At 19.6% G+C, this 20,740-nt stretch overlaps 4 protein-coding genes across 4 annotated transcripts; 3 read left to right on the top strand and 1 right to left on the bottom strand. All coding sequences in view use genetic code 6, as the record gives it.

The window, feature by feature from the left end:
• Positions 1 to 3,400: 3,400 nt before the first annotated feature.
• TTHERM_01151500 (40S ribosomal protein S3) lies at positions 3,401 to 5,078 on the top strand (the record flags this gene model as incomplete). Its single annotated transcript, XM_001030083.3, has 4 exons — positions 3,401 to 3,439; positions 3,576 to 3,641; positions 4,371 to 4,811; positions 4,893 to 5,078. 4 exons carry the CDS (start codon positions 3,401 to 3,403, stop codon positions 5,076 to 5,078), a joined length of 732 nt encoding a protein of 243 aa, XP_001030083.3.
• Positions 5,079 to 5,954: 876 nt separating this feature from the next.
• Positions 5,955 to 7,778, top strand: TTHERM_01151480 (biotin-[acetyl-CoA-carboxylase] ligase; the record flags this gene model as incomplete). Its single annotated transcript, XM_001030082.1, has 1 exon — positions 5,955 to 7,778. One exon carries the CDS (start codon positions 5,955 to 5,957, stop codon positions 7,776 to 7,778), a length of 1,824 nt encoding a protein of 607 aa, XP_001030082.1.
• Positions 7,779 to 9,266: 1,488 nt separating this feature from the next.
• On the bottom strand, positions 9,267 to 10,537 carry TTHERM_001151463 (transmembrane protein, putative; the record flags this gene model as incomplete). The annotated part of the gene is made up of 10 exons (XM_012800047.1): positions 9,267 to 9,348; positions 9,412 to 9,501; positions 9,558 to 9,647; positions 9,696 to 9,785; positions 9,842 to 9,931; positions 9,984 to 10,073; positions 10,128 to 10,217; positions 10,280 to 10,369; positions 10,416 to 10,453; positions 10,517 to 10,537. The coding sequence occupies 10 exons, from the start codon at positions 10,535 to 10,537 to the stop codon at positions 9,267 to 9,269; spliced, it is 771 nt and encodes a 256-aa protein (XP_012655501.1).
• A 1,502-nt stretch (positions 10,538 to 12,039) lies between these two features.
• TTHERM_01151460 (hypothetical protein) lies at positions 12,040 to 15,224 on the top strand (the record flags this gene model as incomplete). Its single annotated transcript, XM_001030081.2, has 14 exons — positions 12,040 to 12,161; positions 12,276 to 12,365; positions 12,504 to 12,593; positions 12,827 to 12,916; positions 13,073 to 13,162; positions 13,305 to 13,394; positions 13,550 to 13,639; positions 13,810 to 13,899; positions 14,071 to 14,160; positions 14,335 to 14,424; positions 14,521 to 14,610; positions 14,735 to 14,824; positions 14,946 to 15,035; positions 15,134 to 15,224. The coding sequence occupies 14 exons, from the start codon at positions 12,040 to 12,042 to the stop codon at positions 15,222 to 15,224; spliced, it is 1,293 nt and encodes a 430-aa protein (XP_001030081.2).
• Positions 15,225 to 20,740: the final 5,516 nt, after the last annotated feature.

Genomic DNA, 20,740 nt, shown 5'->3' with positions numbered 1-20,740 from the left:
AACTTTTATTCAAATAAATACGCAATTTTCAACTACTCTTGTAAAAATACTAACATATCAACAACAATTAATAAATACTCTATAATAATAAAAATATACAATTCGCTAAAAATTTCAACTAAAAACTAAACTAATTTATTTGTATACAATTTATATATCTTTAATTAATATAAAATAAGCATTAATAAAAAAATTAACAAACAATCTATTATTTAATTTTAAAATTATTTTGGTTTTATTGCATTTTAACAATCTAAGCAATCATAAATTCTGTTTGCTTACCCATTTTTCAATTCCGCTGTCTAAAATTATAATATAAAAACAATTTTAAATCCATAATTTTCAAAGAACACTTTTACTCTCTAATGTTATATAATTTATTTATTTATTTATATATATATTTTATGGTAAGGGGTAAAAGCTAATTGTAAAAGCTTATTTGTTTACGCTCTAATAAACTATAAATTCAAAAGGAAAATTTTATATAATAATAATAATATACTTATTTAAATTTCTTCTAAGGATTTCTATTTTTAGCTAAAATTACAGTTTGATCTAGAATATGAGTTTGCATAATATTTACATACTATTTAAAGAATATTCAAGCTTCCTCTATACTAATACTGTGAATACTTAAATTAGACAGTTTTTGCTAAATTTTGTGCTTGAATAAAATTAATAGCCAAAAATGTGTAAATTTGGTAATAGTAACTAGCCCGTTTAGAATTAAAATAATGTAAATTAGATTTAGTGTAAAAATGATATTTTGCATATAATTTATATTTTAAGATAGAAGAAACGTATAAAGTAAACCATAAAATTTTATTAAAAAATCAGTAAATCAAATCAATTTTAATTTAAATTAATATATTTGATAATCGAATCAATCCAATTCATGCATAGAGCTGCATAAAGAAAGAAAAAAATTAATTATTCGTAGGAGTTATTACTTTGCTATCTAAATTTGAATAATGCAATAACAAATATCTCCTAGAAGAATTAAAGTTTTAATAATTATGTTAAATTTACATTAATATTCATACTATTTGGAGTTTCAAACAAGACAATTTATTAGAGATTAGATAAATTGACCTTTTTAAAATTTGAGGAATTATAATAAAATATTTGAAAGCATGAACAAAATTGTTTGATTTAAAATATTCTCCAAAAAATAATTACTTTCTAACTTGTATAAAAAATAGAACAAATTTAATTTGTAAGATCAGTCGGTCATAGACTCAAACATTATTTTTTTGGATATCCAGTAAATTATTTAAATTAAATTTTATCTATATTTAATACAACTTAGCTAAGTTAATTAACAAATTTTGAAAGTCATATAAAAATCATTTTATTATTTTCAGGGTAGTGCAAATGTTTGAAATGTTTCTAAAATATTAAAAAATATATTATTTAGATAGCATTTTTGCTAAGTTACTCTCATAAAAATATTTAAAAATGCTTGCAAAATGTAAATTATAATTAATACAAATACCCTATTGAGCAAATAAAAATTAATCCTATCTCCAATCTATTTTAATCTTCAGTGTAATTATAATTATTAAAATTAATCTAGAATTAATTTATTATATGAGCGATAGATTTATTTAAACATAAAAAAATCTAGCTAATATTTCTTTAGACAGTTTTAAGTATTCAAAAGAATAAATTTTTTGTGAATACTTCCAAAATATTTACTAAATCAATTTAATTTATTTTAAAGTTAGTTAGTTATTTATTTTTTGTTTTGTAATCAAATTTAGAAATTAAATTCTTTAATTATATCAAAAGTCTTTATTAATAATTTTCTCTTAATTAGATTGATTCATGAATCTTATTTTCTATCTTACATTATCTACGATGCTTTTAAGACAATCTATCAAAGCCTCAAAAGTTTTTTATTAAGTAAATGTTTTTAAAATGGTATCATTTTGAAATGAAGATCATATCAAGCAAAAAAATGAAAATAAAAAAGAAATTCCATATTTAAATGATAATATTTATAAGTAACAAGCTAATAGCATCTCGTAGAAAAAATAATGATCAATTACATTTAGATTAAAATACACATTAAGTATACTAGCAATAATTTCACATAAAATCTATTTTATCTTAAAATACATAAAAACTTCTCTAAATTTTTTAATGACAACATTAACTTTAAAAAAATAAAATGAAAAATGCAAGTATTTATACTTATATTTTATTTCAGGCTATTTAAATTAAAAACAATGTTTATAAGATTTTATATAATTCAAGGATTTTTTTTTCAAACAAGTATTAATAATATAAAATAAATCTAAAAAATATTGTTTAATTAGATTCTTTTAGATTAAAAGATTTCCCAAAAATAAATCTTTTAAATATAAATTTTACTGATTTATTAGAAGTTCGCGAGATTAGTTTCTGCTTAAAGTAGACATTTCAAAAATTAAGACCATTTTTAAAGTGATTTTATTGTATTATTCCTATAAAAATCCAGTTTACTTCAAATTAAAAATTGTATGATGCATTTGTAGTTTATCAGAAAAAGATATAGACAATAACTGAAGTGTAATTAATATTACAAAAATAGGCTGCTTAATAATTCAAATAACTCATATATTTATTTTAAGGGATAAATACTAAAATGGATTCTAAGGAGTAATAAGAATCCTTCACTTAAATTTTAATCCTAAAATTTATAAAAACTGAAGAAAAAAAAATAAATAAAGAGGAGTAGGATTTAAAAGACTTAGATACAAAATAACCACTTAATCCGAGATAGTATAGTGGTTAGTATTCCTGCCTGTCACGCAGGAGACCCGGGTTCAATTCCCGGTCTCGGAGCTTTTTTTTTGTTAATGACTTAGAATCTATTAAATAAAAAAATTAAGTCTGCTTGTTTTTTGCTTGGGGAAATTGTTTATTATTAAAAATATAAAAATTAAAATTAATTAATTATTGCCTTTTTTATTAAAAAAATGAAAGTGCTTATTTGGCTGAATACTTTTGCTTTTAAATAAGACACTTTTAATAAATTATTTAATTTAAGAAAATTAGATTTATATGCGCAAGCAAATAGAATAAATTGTTCCATTTATATTTTATTCTTTCTTATTAAAACAACATTTCTTAAATAATTTATCTATAATAGAAATTTACCAAGAAAATCTACATTTTCGGAAGAATAACTTTATAAAATTATAATAGTTAAAAGAATTATAATATGAATGGAAGAATTATTTATTGGGTGTGAATAAGGTTAAAATAATTAATCGCAGTATCTTTGAACGGAGAGGGTAAATTAAAAATTGGGGAGTGAGGAGATTAAAAGAAAAGACTTATCAAATAAAGAAAATTTCAAAAGAAATTAAAGGAATCTAATAAATCAGAAAAAAGTAAATATAAATAAACTAAAATGGACAAGACCACTAGAGCTATCAACAAGAAGAAGAAAGTAATTAAACTGAATTCCATTTTTTTAAATTACAAGTGCTTAGCGTACAGAAAATAATTTCAGAATCGCTAATGCCCTTCTTCAACTTTTGAATTCAATTTTTGCATTTTGTTAAACTTATCATTTTAATCAATAGTTCGTTGCCGATGGTGTTTTCAACGCTGAATTACACTCTTTCTTCTCCAAGTCTCTCCAAGATGCTGTAAGAATTTATTTACATTACTAAATTAGCAAAATACTACAGGAATAAATCAGATATTAGAATTAAGAAGAGCTTTCTTTCCTCATTATTAGTATAATTTAGCAAAACAAAACTGAAAATGATAGATTAAAACTGAATGTAGCAATTCTATTTACAATCTGAGTTTAAGATAATTTTATCCTTGGCACAAAATTCAATAATTTGTTTAAATGATAGCTTAAAGCCAGCATAAAGCTTTACAAATTTGCTGAATAACATGTTTTAATTCAATCGGGAAAAATTTTTGAAGAGTAACAACTATAATCAAACTAAATGTTAATAAAACTAAGCTAATGAAAACATTGTTCGTTCATTTGAATGAATGAATCATTCATTAAGCGAAAGATCTTATCTATAACAGCTTGATAAATTTTGATATACAAAAATGAATAATTTTCATTTTATTTTTCAATCAGTATAAAATAAATAAATTTCTTTTACTTTTGCCGCAAGTAAATCGAAACATTTAGCCTAGGTAGTTTGAATAAATTTTGCTAAAAAGAGCCAGGTTGAAATGAAAATATAGTTTTATAAACCTAAAATAATAATGCTAAGAAAAGAGAGTTCTACTTGTTCTAATATTAATTGATATTTAAAATAACATTTGAAATGAAAATGTTAAATTTTATTTGCTAATTAAAATGTTTTTTTATAAATCGTATTTATCTAAATAAATTATCTAAATTATAGGGTTATGCTGGTATTGAAGTCAGAAGAACTCCCACCAAGACCGAAATCAGAATTAAGGCCACCAAGCCCTAATAAGTTATCGGTGTTGAAGGTAAGAAGCACAAGGAACTTACCCAATTCCTCCAAAAGAGATTCGGTTACTCTGATGACTAAATCCAAATCTGGGCTGAACCCATCAAGTTCAAGGGTTTATGCGCCTCTGCTTAAGTCGAAGCCATGAACTACAAGTTATTGAAGGACGTCCCCGTCAGATTGGCTGCTAACTACATCATCAAGTCCGTCATCCAAGATGGTGCTAAGGGTTGTGAAATCATTATCTCTGGTAAATTAAAATAACAAAGAGCTAAGACCATGAAGTTCAAGCAAGGTTATATGATCTGTACCGGTCAACCCAAGAACGACTACATCGATGTTGCCGTCAGACACGTCTTCTTCAAGCAAGTAATACCTTTCTTCATTTTAAATTATTAATTAATTCATTTACTAAAAGTCTCTAACTGTTTTTTTAAATAATTATTATAGGGTATTATGGGTGTTAAGGTAAAGATTATGTTACCCTACGAACCTAACCCAGCTAAGAAGTTCGGTGTTAAGACTCCTATCCCCGATAACGTTATTATCCACCCCCCCAAATAAATTACCGACGATAAGGAAATCAGAACCGCTGTTGAATAATAACAACCTGCTCAACCTGAACAACAATAATGATTTTGTTGATCAAAAATAATTTTAATATATATAAAAAACATATAAATATTATTCTGTACTCAATTTAATAATACTGTGTATGACTTGTTATTATTAATTCAGCTATTTAAATCAAACCACTCAAACTCCACTATTTTTAAACTTTAAATAAATATAAATCAAATCAAATAATTAAATAAATAAACAAAAAGAAAGAAAGACAAAGAATTTGAATTTTTGTCACAGCATTAATTAATAAACAAATATCATAAATTTAGTGATTTTATATCTTTCAATTATTAACAAAATATTGAAATTTAATCTGAAAAGCAAGTGGAAACAATTATTGTGATTTATCATTAATTCTTTTATTAACTTTTCATGCATACTTGCATAAATAAATTCAAGTTAAGAAATAAAACTACTCTAATTAATGATTAATTATATGTATTAAAAAATTTTAATATAATTATTGTAAGAAATGAAAAAAAAGATTCATAATTAATAACAAAAAACACTCAATTAAAGAGTCAGTTTTAATCATTAATTCTTATTTTAGCAAAAATCACAAAAAAATATCAACGAAACAAAATTAAAGCGAATAATTTCAACTTAAGCACCGATGGTTTAGTGGTAGAATAGAGCGTTGCCATCGCTTTGACCCGGGTTCGATTCCCGGTCGGTGCATTTTTTATTTTAAATGATTAATTTAAATTTAGAATTTATATTTAATATTAGAATTTTGTAAAATTAAATAAATAAAATAGAAAAAAGAAATGAATATTCTAATTTTAATTTATTATTTTTTAAATTTGTAAATTAATATTACTAATTAATCATATAAATATTATTAAGTGGTAATTATTAGAGCAATCTTTTCTTTTTTTATTTAACTAAATGAGTCAATTTACTTTTGAACAAATTAAGTAGGCTGGGCTACCTTAACATGATAGCTTAAGAAAAGAAATTGTTAGCTTCTTTTAGCTAAACGGATATATTTTAGTTGTAGACATTCCAGATTTAATGAGCATTTAAACTAAACTTTATAAAGAAATAGAATGTATGAATGAATAACATCACTACAAAGAAATGACTTATTCTAATCTAGGAATCGAGAAATAAAATGAAATTTTTGTCTACGCAAACAACATATACCCTTTGTAAAATGAAGAATTAGTAAAAAAAGTGCTGAAAATAAAAGACTAGGATTCTCCTGAAATATTATAAAGAGTAGATGCAAATTAAAATATAACAAAAAGTGAAAAAGATTTTGCAGATCTTAGTAGATAATTGTTTACTCTTTTATTAAAGTTAGTATTTACTAAAGAAAATGGACAAGCTTAAGCTAATTTAGATCCAAAATACAAAAATTTAGAATTGTTAAAGATAGTAACTCAATCATTTGAAAAATCAGAAGTTTAAAAGCTCAAATCCATATTCGATTTGACTGAAAATGCAAATACTATCAAAAAATTTATTAGCCCAGATTTTGGATTAGGAAGTTTAATTTCTCATTCAACATTAGATGAATAATAAACTAATGAAATATAACAAAATAAAAATGTTGTCATTCAATAAAATGATAATTAATAAACTTCAATTCATCTAAAAAGCACAGATGCTATTTTAACTTGTGGTGAGTTTTTATCAGAATTATCTGAAGGAGTTATAAAAAAACCAAAATATTTTATTTAGACACAAAATATAAATAATTGTCATAATTAATAAATTAATTAATAATTCTTTTATCCTAACTTTAATTTTGGAGATTTATTGCAATAAAGCAGACCAAATACTAACCAATAATCATTAGGATTGTACTCTCTGTATTCCAAAAATTTAATAAGTGATTGGATTTATAAGCATCATTAAAGAATGATTGACTTTCAAGCAAATGAGTATATTATACAAACACTGCATTAAGAAGAGCTCTATCCTTAAATAAATTTTACAAAAAAAAGCTTTTAAAAACAAGAAAACTAAATTGAATGTTTTCATTTTAATTTAATAGACTCAACTATGAATATAGCTAAGTTTTGGAAGAAGGTTTACGTAACAGAAAAAATCAGTTATGCTTTCTTAGCCGATTAACAATTTAAAGGATAAGGCTAACATAATAATGTATGGATATCTCCAAAAGGTAACTGTTATGTAACATTCTTAGTGAAGTATGATCCTTTGCTAAGTTATTGTTTACCATAACTTTCTGCAATTTCAGTAATTGAAACCCTTGATCTGTACATTCCTCAAGAAAAGAAATAAATTTCACCTGTGCTTAAGTGGATTAATGACATTTTTATGAATGAAAAGAAAATTTCTGGGGTACTTTGTAAAGTCGAAGATGAGCATGTATCTATAGGTATAGGAGTTAATCTAAATCACAGCCCAGTAGAAATAGCTGGATCTACATGTTTAAAGAGTGAATTAAGTTAGTAAAATGATATAGATATTTTTGAATTTATATAGCATCTATGGACTAAATTATCTAACAATCTATAAAAAGTTTCATAGCAAAACTCTTTTCAAGCAATTTTAGATAAAGTTCAAGAAAGGATGATGTATCTTAATTAAAAAGTTAAAATTTATGATTTGACATTAACAAATGTTTTATAAGAGGGTATCTTTAAAGGGTTAAGCGAATATGGAAATGCGTGGTTGCAAAGTTTAAGCGATCCTTAAGAAATAGAAGCAATTTACGAAGGAAGAATGAGATAATTTTGAATTTTATTTTAATTTAATCAATAAATTTGTAAATTACGTTTTAGAAATTTTCGTGTTAAATTATATGTTATTTTTGTATTACAAGAAAAATTATAAATAAAATAGGAATCAATAGAGATAAAAATTTCATCTTATTAAAATTTTTGATCAATTTTCAATCAAATTAAATTAAATAAATATTCTAATTTCTATTATATACTTTCTTTTTTAAAAGTTGAAAATAAAAGTTGAACAAAATAAATAAATATATTCAAATTTAATTTAAGTTTAATGTTTAAAAAATGTTAAAATTTTAATTTAATTTCAATGCATAAAAAGTAGAAAAAAATTAATTTACATCCACTTGATATAGAAGCAATTTAAGGAATAATAATAAGATACTTTTTAATTTAATTTTAATTGATAAATTAACATAAAATGTCTTAAAAGTTTTTATATTGTTTAATAAGGGGTGGAAATATTTTAAGAAAATTAAATAAATATAGAATAAGTTCATCGAACGAAATAAATTAAAATATTATTTAATTGTATAAAATTAATAATTAATAAATTTTCCTAATTTTTCTTTAGATTTTATTTTCTAAATATTGCATTATTTAAAAAAATAAGGAGATAAACTTATTCTCTTTGTATATTAAAAATATTTAAATAACTAATAGACATCATAGTATGATAGTATAGTCAGTTCTGAAAAAAATTTTAGTGCATATCTAATTACAAAATATATATTTAGCTCACTAAATACAAATTTTATACACAAAAATATATATTTTGATTAAAGAACAAAAATAATATTTAAATTAAAAAAAACTTAGGGAAAAAAATTAATTAATTAATCAATATTTTTATTCTTTAATCAAAATATATATTTTTGTGTATAAAATTTGTATTTTGTGAGCTAAATAAATATTTTGTAATTAGATATGAACTAAAATTTTTTTCAGAACTGACTATAATTACTACACAAAAATTTGCTTAATATTAACTTTTAAGAAAACTTTTTAAAACACAGATTTTAATTTAATTTTTATATTTTAAAAATTGTAGAAGTTTTAGTTTAAACTAACTTATAACTTCTATTTGTAAATAGGTGCTAAAAATCAAGATTATATTTTAAATAATATTATTTAATTAATATAATTTAAGATAAGGTTAAGCCTATCACACAATACACTTTATTTCTTAAAATTTATAAATTTAAGCATTTTTTATAATAACACATTTATTTTGTTAACACAAAAATGAAATAATAGTGAAAAAATAAATAGTTTTTAGGAAAGAATAATTAAATTGATGACTTTTAAAATTATAATTTTTTAGTTATCATTTATTTATTTATTATTTTAAGATGGCATGAATTTTTTTTTTCATTACCTAAAATTCTAGCTAATTTTTAATTACAAAATAAAATAAAATTATGATTTATTTTAATTTAAATGCTTGAATAAATAATTATTACATTTTAATTTAACTAATAATGAGTGAATTTCATCGAAAGAAAACCAATTTCTTCATTTTTTTACAACTTTACTGAATAAGTTATATAGACTAACTATTGATAGTAAGAGACCTTTTAAATGTTAACATTTTTAGTATTAAGAATTTGAAATGAATAAATGAATAGTTTTAATACAATAAATTCAAATTCAGGTAGAGTAAATTTTTTAGTAACTTTAAATACTTAACAATTTCAAAACATCCAAAAGAGTCATAAAAGTTATATCTTTTTAAATTAATATAAATTTTATTAATAAATTATAAAAAAATAATCATAAATACTCCATGTTTAGTAATAGACTTTTTAAGTTTTCTAATTTACTTAAAGATTATGCAATAGCTATTACTCCTTCGTTGTTTAATCTATTGTTACTTCATCAAAAAATGACTCAGAAAGAATCAAAGCAAAAATATTTTTACCTTAAATCAAGACTTAAATATAGAATATTTTTCCAACATTAAATTTACTCAGCTATTTAGTTCATATAATCATTCTTTAGTGTACATTTCCTAAGCATGATATAAATTGTTATTAAAATAACTTTAATCAAAGATACATATTTTACCAAAGGTATACCCTTAATATCTTTATATTTGTTAACTTCGAAATAGCATAAGCTATATGTAAAAACCCAAGAGATCCAATTTAACAATTTCTAAAATAATAAAAATTCTTAATAAAATATTTAGAATCAGTAAATTAATTACCCAAAGGAAAGAACTAGATATTTTAGATTAATGAGGTCAGCAACTTATTAGCTCATATTATAAATCCCTTAGGTTTAGATTTAATTACATCTGTTTTAGAAAGTTAAATTTAAAAATAAAATTAGAAGAAAAATTCATTTGTACCCTAAATATAATTGTAACTTTTGTAGATTTACATTTTATACTATATGTTCAGTTAATCTATTTAAATTATCGTTTTGTAATTGGCAATTTCTATGAATTTATTAAAAAGCAAAATATATTCTAAATTAACATATATAATTAATAAATATTACACAAGTTCTAATTTTAAAGAAATTAAATCTTTTTGCTAACTAATTTTTTCATAAATATCAACTAAATCTTGAGCACTTATTTTAATAAAACTATAAAAAATGAAATTATTTGATTTTGATAATTTATTGATTGTACCTTTTATTGATTTCTAATGCAGTTGATTCGTTTTGATCCTATTTAAATTTAATTATATAAAATTTAGAATTTAATATTTTTTAGTAAAGTTTTAAAAATACTTCTTGTGAAGCAGCTTTCATTCTTTAATTTAAATTGTTTTATTTTTCTTCCTATTTTATTTTACTTTTTTTTTTAATATTTATAACTATGTTCTTATTAAATTTATTTTTATAACTTTAATTTAAAAGAATATTTTTCTTATTTTATAAAGTTTCTTTATGCTTCCAAATAATTATTTTATTCTTAAAACATTTTTGTTAACTAATGAATTGTAATTAAGTATTTCACCGTAAGCACCGATGGTTTAGTGGTAGAATAGAGCGTTGCCATCGCTTTGACCCGGGTTCGATTCCCGGTCGGTGCATTTTTTTAAGTTATATTTGCTATCAAAATTATTAGTTTTGTTAAGTTTTAAAAATTTTTCCTTTTTTAATTAATTTTATTTAATTTATTCATTTTTTAATCTTTCTTTCTTTAATATTTTTATTAACAATTATAAACAATTAAGGGGAGGAACATGTGAGATTTCACTATTAAAGTGAATGGAAAAATAAATTAAAAAAAATTTTTTTAGGTCTCAACTAACTTCCCAAAATTAATAATTTTATTTAAAAATTTAGTTATTAATGTTTGATTGAAAAATTTTATAGTAAAGGGATAAATTAAAAAAATATAGATATAATAATTAATTATAAATTTAGAGTAATCTAAGCATTTAAACTTCGTATCTACTCTATAAATATTTTTTAATAGCAAAATCATAAAGAATAATAGAATTTCAGAACTCCCTTTTCTAAATTTATATAAATAGAAATAATAACATATAAAATATTTTTAAAATTTATAACAATATTATAATTTGATTTAGTAATTAGCTGCAAAAAAAAATAAAAAATATGACATAAAAATAATGCTACTAAAAGCTAGAAGATGTAAACAAACAGTATACAATCAAAAAAATTAATAATATTATTATTTACTTAAAAAAAATTCTTAACTATTTCAATATTTTCTCAAACTAACTTAAATCTCTCCTTAAGGATAGAAAATAAATATAAATAAATTTTAAATGGAAAATCAAAATAAAAAAAATTAATATTTACATATTTATTTAACTAAAAATAAAGCATATGATAATTTCACCACTGATTGTAGTATATAAAAAAAACAGCTTTTTTAATATTTAAATCTTTAAAAATACAAATATTGTAATTTTATTAATTAAAAATATAGATGTATAGGAGATTTATATATTTTTAATTTAAGTTCTACTTTAAAAAAATGCACTGACCTCACAAAATTATTTTTAAATCTTAGGTATGATTTTATTTAATTAATTATTTTAAATTTATAATATATAGTAGTAATATTGCATGCACAAAAAAAAACTAGATTAATATAATAAATAAAAAATTATTAAATTTATGAATTTTGTATTTGGTTAAATATTTGATTTATTGATTTTGTGTTAGCATGCAATATTATTACTATATTAATATTATTAGAAGAATTGTAAAAAAATATTCACTTTTTATTATTTGAATAAATTTTACTAAATTTAAATAAAAGTAAATTAATCAAAATGTCATTTTTGAAAAAAAAATACTATAATAGTGATAAAGAAATAGAGGAATAAGATGGATTTTATATAGGATCTGGGATAACATAATGTATCAAACTTTAAGAATTAGATCTAAATTTTAAGTAAACTAATAATTATTTAGTTATATTTTTTATTTTTAAAATTAAAAGCATATTTAACAAATTCTTTAATATTTAATAAAATAAACTATTTTTTTGATGTTAATTTAATTTCAGGGGAAATAAAATTGGAGACTAAGGCTAAAATTTATTATTTATGAGTTTGTCGAACTGTAAAAATCTATTATCTTTAAAAATTAACCTAAAGTTAAATTTTTTAATTTACTTTTTTTATCCATTAAAGTATTTCTTTTTTGTATAGAAAAGTGTATTTTTATGTAGATATTTTATTAAGATAAAAATCTTAAATTAAATATAAATATTAATTGATTTTTTTAAAAAAAGAAAAAATAAACTAGGAGAAAGGTGTTTTTCTAATTTAAATTCTACTTTATTGGAATTAAAAAACCTTTTAAATTTGACTCTAAATTTTAAGTAAATAAATTTTATTTAGATGTATTGTTTTATTTCTAAGGAGTAGGAACAGCAAAAAATATATAATTTAAAAAAATTACACCATTGTTTTCTTATTTTGCTTGATATTTTAAAATTTAGATTACTTCAAGCTTTTAAACACAAGTTATTAAAATTTTTAAATTCTTAATTCTGTATTAAATTAAAAATTTTAGCCATATTTAATAAGAATTTTTATAATGAAAAATTAAAAGATAAAACTAAATTAATAATTCTGGTGCTTAAAGTTTAGGCTCTGCAATAGCCAACTGTGAATAGCTTTAAAATTTAGTACTTAAGCTTAGGTAAAGATTATATATTTATAATATTTACTGCATTATATGAAAGAATAACTTTGTTAAAATTCAAACTAATTAAATTTTACATAATTAACTCTTAAAAAAATATTATCAGTTCTGCATATTAAATTTTTTAACTTTTAATATTTAATAAATTAAAAGTAAGAATGAAATTGGAAAAAGTGGTAGAGTAGGACTATGTTAAGGTATAGCAATGTGTGTCAGCTTATAAAGTTTACAATTATTTTTGGGGTAAAGTTATTGTTTAATTTTAATTTCAAATAAAAAGAAACTAAAAAATCTATTTTTATTGTATTTTTGCTAAATTTAAAATATATGTTTAGTATTAAAATTATTTAAAATACCATCAAACTAATATTTAAAATAATAATAGATAACATATAGTAGAACCTTTCAATTCATATTCATAATTATCTGCTCTAGCAACATGCAAAAAACTATAAAAATTATTGTTTGACTTTTAGTAAAATAATTTTTAGTTATTTTAAATAAATTTCATATATCAGTAATTTGTTTAATGAAATTTACTACTTTAACTTGGAATAAAATTTTAATTATAAATATATATTTCTATTTAATATTAAATTAAAACAATATCAATTAATTCATTTTTGAAAGAAAAAATTAGATTAATGATTAAGATGTACAAACTCTAGGATCTGCTTTGCTAAATTTTTATCACATCTCTTCTTTAAAATTATGTTTGAAGTAATTTACTTAGCTATCATAATAATTTAAATATTTTTCAGTAGTATTACAATAAAATTCCTTTTTAAATTTTTTAAATTATTTTTTCTATTTAAAATATTATCTCTTTCTTTCATTTTAAATTATTTATTAATTTTATATGAATTTAATTTAAATGAATATTAAAAAAGGGATAATTGTATTGGGATGCAAGGAGCTAGGAGCTTAGCCATGGCTTTGACTAAGTTTAATAATTTATCAACTTTAGATTTAAATTTAAGGTATTCTTTTAACAAATCCCAAATAATATTTTTTAATTAAAATTTTTCGTTTATAAAATTGAAACATTTATTTATTTGGTATACATTTTTAAATAGCTTTTTCTAGTTTTTTTTTTTTTACTTAAATTTTTTTATTTCAAATGTAATCTGTTAAAATTTTATTTATAAAAGAAAAAATAATATTGGTGAAGAGGGTATATAATATTTGGGTAAATCTATATCAAACTGTTCCAATCTTTCAATTTTAGGACTTGAACTCTAGTAAAAATTAAATAAAAATATTATTTTTACATTATTATTTGTTTAAATTATTTTGCGAATTAAGCATTTTTTTTAAACTCAAATCTAAATATTAATTATTTTTTTTCAATTAAATATTATTTCTTTGATTTTGAAGGTTTATGAAATAATCTTAAAAATTTTTTAATACTAAAGTGATAACAATATTGGATAGAAAGGAGTAACAAATTTAAGTACTAATTTATAAAATTGTAAGAATCTCAAAGAAGTGAGTCTCTGGTTAGGGTAAAAGATTGTTTTATTATTTGAAATGTTCATCATTAAATATTAAAATAAATTAAAAAACTAAATCATGTTTTTCATGTTTTGTAATCAAAAAAGGTGCAATTACATAGAAGATTAAGGAGCTTATGATTTAGGACAAGCTTTATCGAAATGCAATAAATTATAAAGTTTAATTTTATGGCTTGGGTAAAAATATTAATTTTTCAGATATTGATTTAAAGTGTTTTGCTACCAATTTATCATTCTAAGATATAATTTAAGTTAGCAATTTTAATTTAAAATACTAAATATTAATTTATTTCCTAAAAAGATACAACAATATCAGTACTTTAGGGGTATAGGGTATATATCCGATTTTATTAGATTGCACTAAGCTTTCAGTTTTAGAATTAGACTTTTAGTAAAAATTATTTTTTATTAACCAGAAAATTAATATTATTAAATATAATTTTAGTTTATTGTTTTTTCATATTATCAAATTTATTTTTGATTAATTTAGTTAAAAATATACTTTTTAATAGAGAGAATAACATTTTTGGAACAGATGTCTTAAATTTAATTTCTGCTATTAAAAAGTCTACCAATATATTTATTTTAAGCATAGATTTATAGTAAAATTAATTAAATAACTTAGATTTATTATGAATTTTTTTTATTTTTTTATACTTTTACTAAATTTATTCTTTTGTAAACAATATTTTATTTATAGCTTTAATCAAATTGACAAAAAATAATAATCAAAGATAAAACAGAGGATCAATAAATTTAAGAGATTAGTCAAGAAGCATATTTGCTTTTGATATTGATTTAAAACTAAAAATTTGTTATAGATATATATTTAAATGTTTAGAAAATAAAAAAATCGAATAGTAAATTTGATTTAAATTATTTTCTTAATTTTATTTTTTTAAAAACGAGCAAAATTATTAAATTAATTATTTTTATTGTTTTTTTTAATAGATAATCTAATTCACGCATATAAATGTATTTTATAAATGATGTTATTTTATTATTAATTAGGCTGAATAGCTATATAGTTTATGTTTATAAGATATATATATTATGAAACTTTGTTAAATTAATATGAATTTAATAATATATAAAATAAATTCCTTATTTATTTTGACTGGTGGATATTCAAAAATACTAAATATTTGAAGTATTTTTCTTGCTTTAATTTATTTAATTTGTTAAAAAAAAGGAGTAACTATTAATTATAAAAAATTTAGAAATAAATTAAAGTAATCAGATTCTGATTGAATTAAGTAAATCAATAACAACTCACTATTATTAGATTAATTTACAATTTTTAATTGTAACTTTTGATATTACAGTTGTATTACATATTAAAAATATGAATCTGGGTACACCGACCCAAGCCAAAATTTTCTTCCAAAAAACCCTAACATTTTTGAAATTATAAATATTCAGAAAATATGGTGAAAATTTATGCTGGTGAGAATTTATGAGGATTTATGGTATATTTATTCTAATGTTAATAAAAATTTAAAGTTAGAAGATTTAAAATAAAATACTAATTATGTAATAAAAATATTTAGTTATTTATGTATACAAGAGGTAATATTAATGATAAAATAAGATTTTACCTGTTAATAGATAATTAAGTTTATGTTTCTAACTCATTTTTCCAATAACAGATGTATTAAAAATATAAAGATTTATCAGTAGATACTCTATTTTGAGATAATGATTTTAATATTGTTGTTTAAACTACTACTTCATAAACAACTAAAATAAAAAATAAAGAATTAAACAATGCAATAAGGTTTGATTGATTGAGTTATTAATATAAGTATTAAAACATGTTCTATTTTTTAAATACATATTAAGTTTTACATTTATTTTAAATATATTTATTTACTAATGACATGTTTAGAATAAATGAGCGAATACAATCTTTTAAATTTACCTTAGTAATAATTAAATTATTTAAATTAATGTATTTCAAGGATTTGATATTTAACGAATTAAAAAACCTGCATTTATTTAATACAAACAAATATTATTTATAAACTAAAAGTATAAATTCAAAAACAATCAAAACTTTTTGATTTTATCAATAAATCCTATTACTAAAGCATAATATATTATATAAAGAGGAAAAAAAGAAAGATAAAATATGATAATCTTTAGATTATTGCCAAGAATGTCAAAATAAATATTATTATGATAATAACTAATGTATTATATGTTATAAATAATGTAGAAGTTAAGAATACATTGAGAATTTTGTATAATAAAAAATAAATACATAGTTATATTTTTTTAAGCTTTTTAAAAAGTAAAAAAACTTCTTTTTAATTAATAAAAACAACAATGAACAAGTTATTAAATATTAAGATAGTTTTATATAAAAGCTTCATATTAGCTTTATGTTCTAAAATATTTGTTAAAAAACTTTCTAAGTTTATGAATTGTATTAAGCAATTATTTTAGTTTCTTAATTTTATAATTTTATTTGCTAGAAAACACATAAGCAAATTATACAAGATTATTTTCTTTAATATATATATAATTGTTATGATATTCTCAATTTTTTTAATTAAAAAAATACTTATCTTCTCAAATACTACAATAAAAATAGTTGTTTTTATTATAATTATAAATTTTATAATCTTCTCAATTAGTATAATTATAATTGTTTATTTTTTTTCACAACTTCCATAATAGTAGATATTTTTTATAATAAAAACATATTTATATATTTATGTTTAAAGAAATTAATTTTTTATTATTTTATATAATGCGAGATTAATTTAATACCCTTAAAAGTTCTTGACTACTAGAGTAAAATATGAAAGAGAATTAATTACACATAGCAAAGCTTTAAACGGCATAATATTAAATACAAAATTATAACTAAAACATAAAGAATTGTTTGATATAGAATTTTGTGATAATATTAAAAATGATAAAGAAATTTAAGTTAGAAACAAACAGATGTCAAAAACCATTACAGAATAACTACTAATTTCCAATATGATTAATGAAAATTTAATAAATAATATTTAAAATCTAAAATATTATAAATATACTTTATAAAAAGGTATTGAATTAATAGAAAGTGATAATCCAACATTATTTAAAAACAATTTAATATTTTTTTTAGCTGCTACTAACATAAAGCTTATAAAATCGAGAATAATTAGAAGGAGCAACATAATTTAGACATAAATAATTAAGAGAAATATGTTCTTAATATAATATCTGTAACAACTATGTCATGGATATTAAACATTTAAGAAAGCCTTAAAGTTTAGATAATAACTTTGATCTTGCAAAGAAGAAAATATTGAGTAAATTAGAGAGTAAATCGTTTTTAAAATAATTATAATCAAGGATTCAAATATTATGAGACATAAATAAGTTATTATGTTATAAAATTTAGTGTTAAAATATTTATTTCGATTAATTAATATCTAACTTAAATAGAGCATAAAAAATTTAATCGAAAAAGGTTTTTGTTTCTTTTAAATTGATATTACTCAAGACTTTTTTGGTGAATTAGATAAATAGAAAACGATTCAATATTTGTTAAAAAAATCAAAAAATAGAGATGATTATGATAATTTTAATGTTTACAATAATAATGGTATGATATTGGATAATGATTAAAGTGTTGGGTAAAATTGTTTATCTAATTTAATTTCTAAATATGGATATTAAACAAGACATAAAATTTATAATAAATTCGTTTGTTGATTGACATCTACCAGCGCTTAGAAGATATGTTTAATCATTTTATTTATATATTTAATTCAAATACATATAATTTAAGATATTGGTTTTAAGGATATTAAAAAATTGGTTTAACGAGATTTGAGATTACTGTTTATTATGGTTTATTATGGTGAAATATTACAAATATAATTTTATAAATAATTAATAAGAGTATTTTTTATTTATTTAGAAAATTGTATTTTTGTGTAAATATTTTATTAAGATAAAAATATTAAATGCTTTTTTAAAAAAAGAAAAAATAAATTACGAGAAAGGAGTTTTTCTAATTTAAATTCTACTTTATTAGAATTAAATAACCTTTTAAATTTGACTTTAAATTTTAAGTAAATAAATTTTCTTTAGGTGTATTGTTTTATTTCTAAGGAGTAGGAACAGCAAAAAATATATAATTTAAAAAAATTATAAGATTGTTATATTAATATTCTTTTTTTGCTTGATATTGTAAAATTTAGATTACTTCAAGTTTAACACAAGTTATTTTATTTTTAAATTCTTAATTTTGTATTAAATTAAAAATTTTAGACATATTTGATTTTTTTTTTCAAAAAAATTAATCAAATATTTAATAATAATTTTTATAATGAAAAATTAAAGATAAACCTAAATTAATAATTCTGGTGCTTAAAGTTTAGGCTCTGCAATATCCAACTGTGAATAGATTTAAAATTTGGTACCTAAACTTAGGTAAAAGCTGTTTATTTATACTATTTACTGCATTATTTGAAAAAATAACTTTGTAAAAATTCAAACTAATTAAATTTTACATATATAACTCTTAAAAAAATTTTATCAGTTCTGCATATTAAATTTTTAAACTTTTAAACATTAAAAGTAAGAATGAAATTGAAAAAGTTGTAGAACAGGTCTATGTTAAGGAATAACAATGTGTGTCATCTTATAAAGTTTACAATTATTTTTTGGGTAAAGTTATTGTTTACTATAATTTAAATTTCAAATAAAAAGAAACGAAAAAATCAATTTTTATTGTATATTGCTAAATTTAAAATATATGTTTTATCAACAAACTAATACCTAAAATAATAATAGATAATATATAATAGAACCTTTCAATTCATATTCATAATTATCTGCTCAAGCATCCTGCAAAAAACTATAAAAAATAGTGTTTGACTTTTAGTAAAATAATTTTTATTTATTATAAATAAATTTAATATAAATGAGTTATTTGTTTAATGAAATTTACTACTTTAACTTAAAATAAATTTCATAATAAATAAATATTTCTATTTAATATTAAATTTAAACAAAATCAATTAATTCATTTTTGAAAGAAAAAATTAGATTAAGGATTAAGATGTACAAACTCTAGGATCTACTTTGCTAAATTTTTATCACATCTCTTCTTTAAAATTATGTTTGAAGTAATTTACTTAGCTATATTAATTTAAATATTTTTCAATAATACTATAATAAAATTTCTTTTTATATTTTTTAAATTATTTTTTTCTATTTAAAATATTAGCTCTTTGTCTCATTTTATTATTTATTAATTTTATATGAATAATTTAAATTAATATTAAAAAAGGGATAATTATATTGGGATGAAAGGAGCCAGTAGCTTAGTCATAACTTTCACTAAGTTTAATAATTTATCAACTTTAGATTTAAATTTAAGGTATAAATTTAAAATACTAAAAATAAATAAATTTGCAAAAAAGAGACAATAATATCAGTACTTTAGGGTATAAGGAATATATCCAATTATATTAGATTACCCTAAGCTTTCAGTTTTAGAATTAAACTTTTAGAAAAGTTATTTTTTATTTGCCAGAAAATATTTTTTTAAAATCTTTATCATTTTTAAAATAATAAATATTACTAAATATAATTTTAGTTTATTGTTTTTTCATATTTTCAAATTTATTTTTGATTGATTTAGTTAAAAATATACTTTTTAATAGAAAGAATGACATTTAAGAACAGACATTTTAAAATTAATTTCTGCTATTAAAAAGTCTACAAATCTATTTATTTTAAGCATAAATTTATAGTAAAATTTATTAAATATATAGATTTATTTATTTAGGAAATGAATTAGATTTGTTTTTTATTAATCACTTAAAAAAATATATTTATATAATTTTTGTTATATCTTTAGAGAGGGTAAAGATATTTTTTAAAATAGATTATGAATTTTTTAATATTATTATAATTCTACTAAATTTATTCTAATTTCATAAATAATATTATATTATAGTTTTAATCAAATTGATAAAAAGTACCAATCAAAGATAAAGCAAACGATCAATAAGTTTAAAAGATTAGTCAAGAAACATTTTTGTTTTTGATATTGATTTATAACTTTAAATTTGTTTTTGATACTTATTTAAATGTTTAGAAATTATAAAAATCGAATAGTAAATTTCATTTAAATTAGTTTCTTAATTAGATTTTATTTTTTAGAAAATGAGCAAAATTTTAAATTAATTATTTTTATTGTTTTTTTAAAAGATAATCTAATTCACGCATATAAATGCATTTTATAGATGATGTTATTTGATTAGTAATTAGGCTGATTAGCTCTTTATTTTAT

The sequence above is a fragment of the Tetrahymena thermophila genome (genome assembly GCF_000189635.1).
Source record: "Tetrahymena thermophila SB210 genomic scaffold scf_8254392, whole genome shotgun sequence".
Classification (NCBI taxonomy): Eukaryota; Ciliophora; class Oligohymenophorea; order Hymenostomatida; family Tetrahymenidae; genus Tetrahymena; species Tetrahymena thermophila.
The sequence above is the reverse complement of the archived record's forward strand: the minus strand, read 5'-3'. Positions and strand labels throughout refer to the sequence as shown.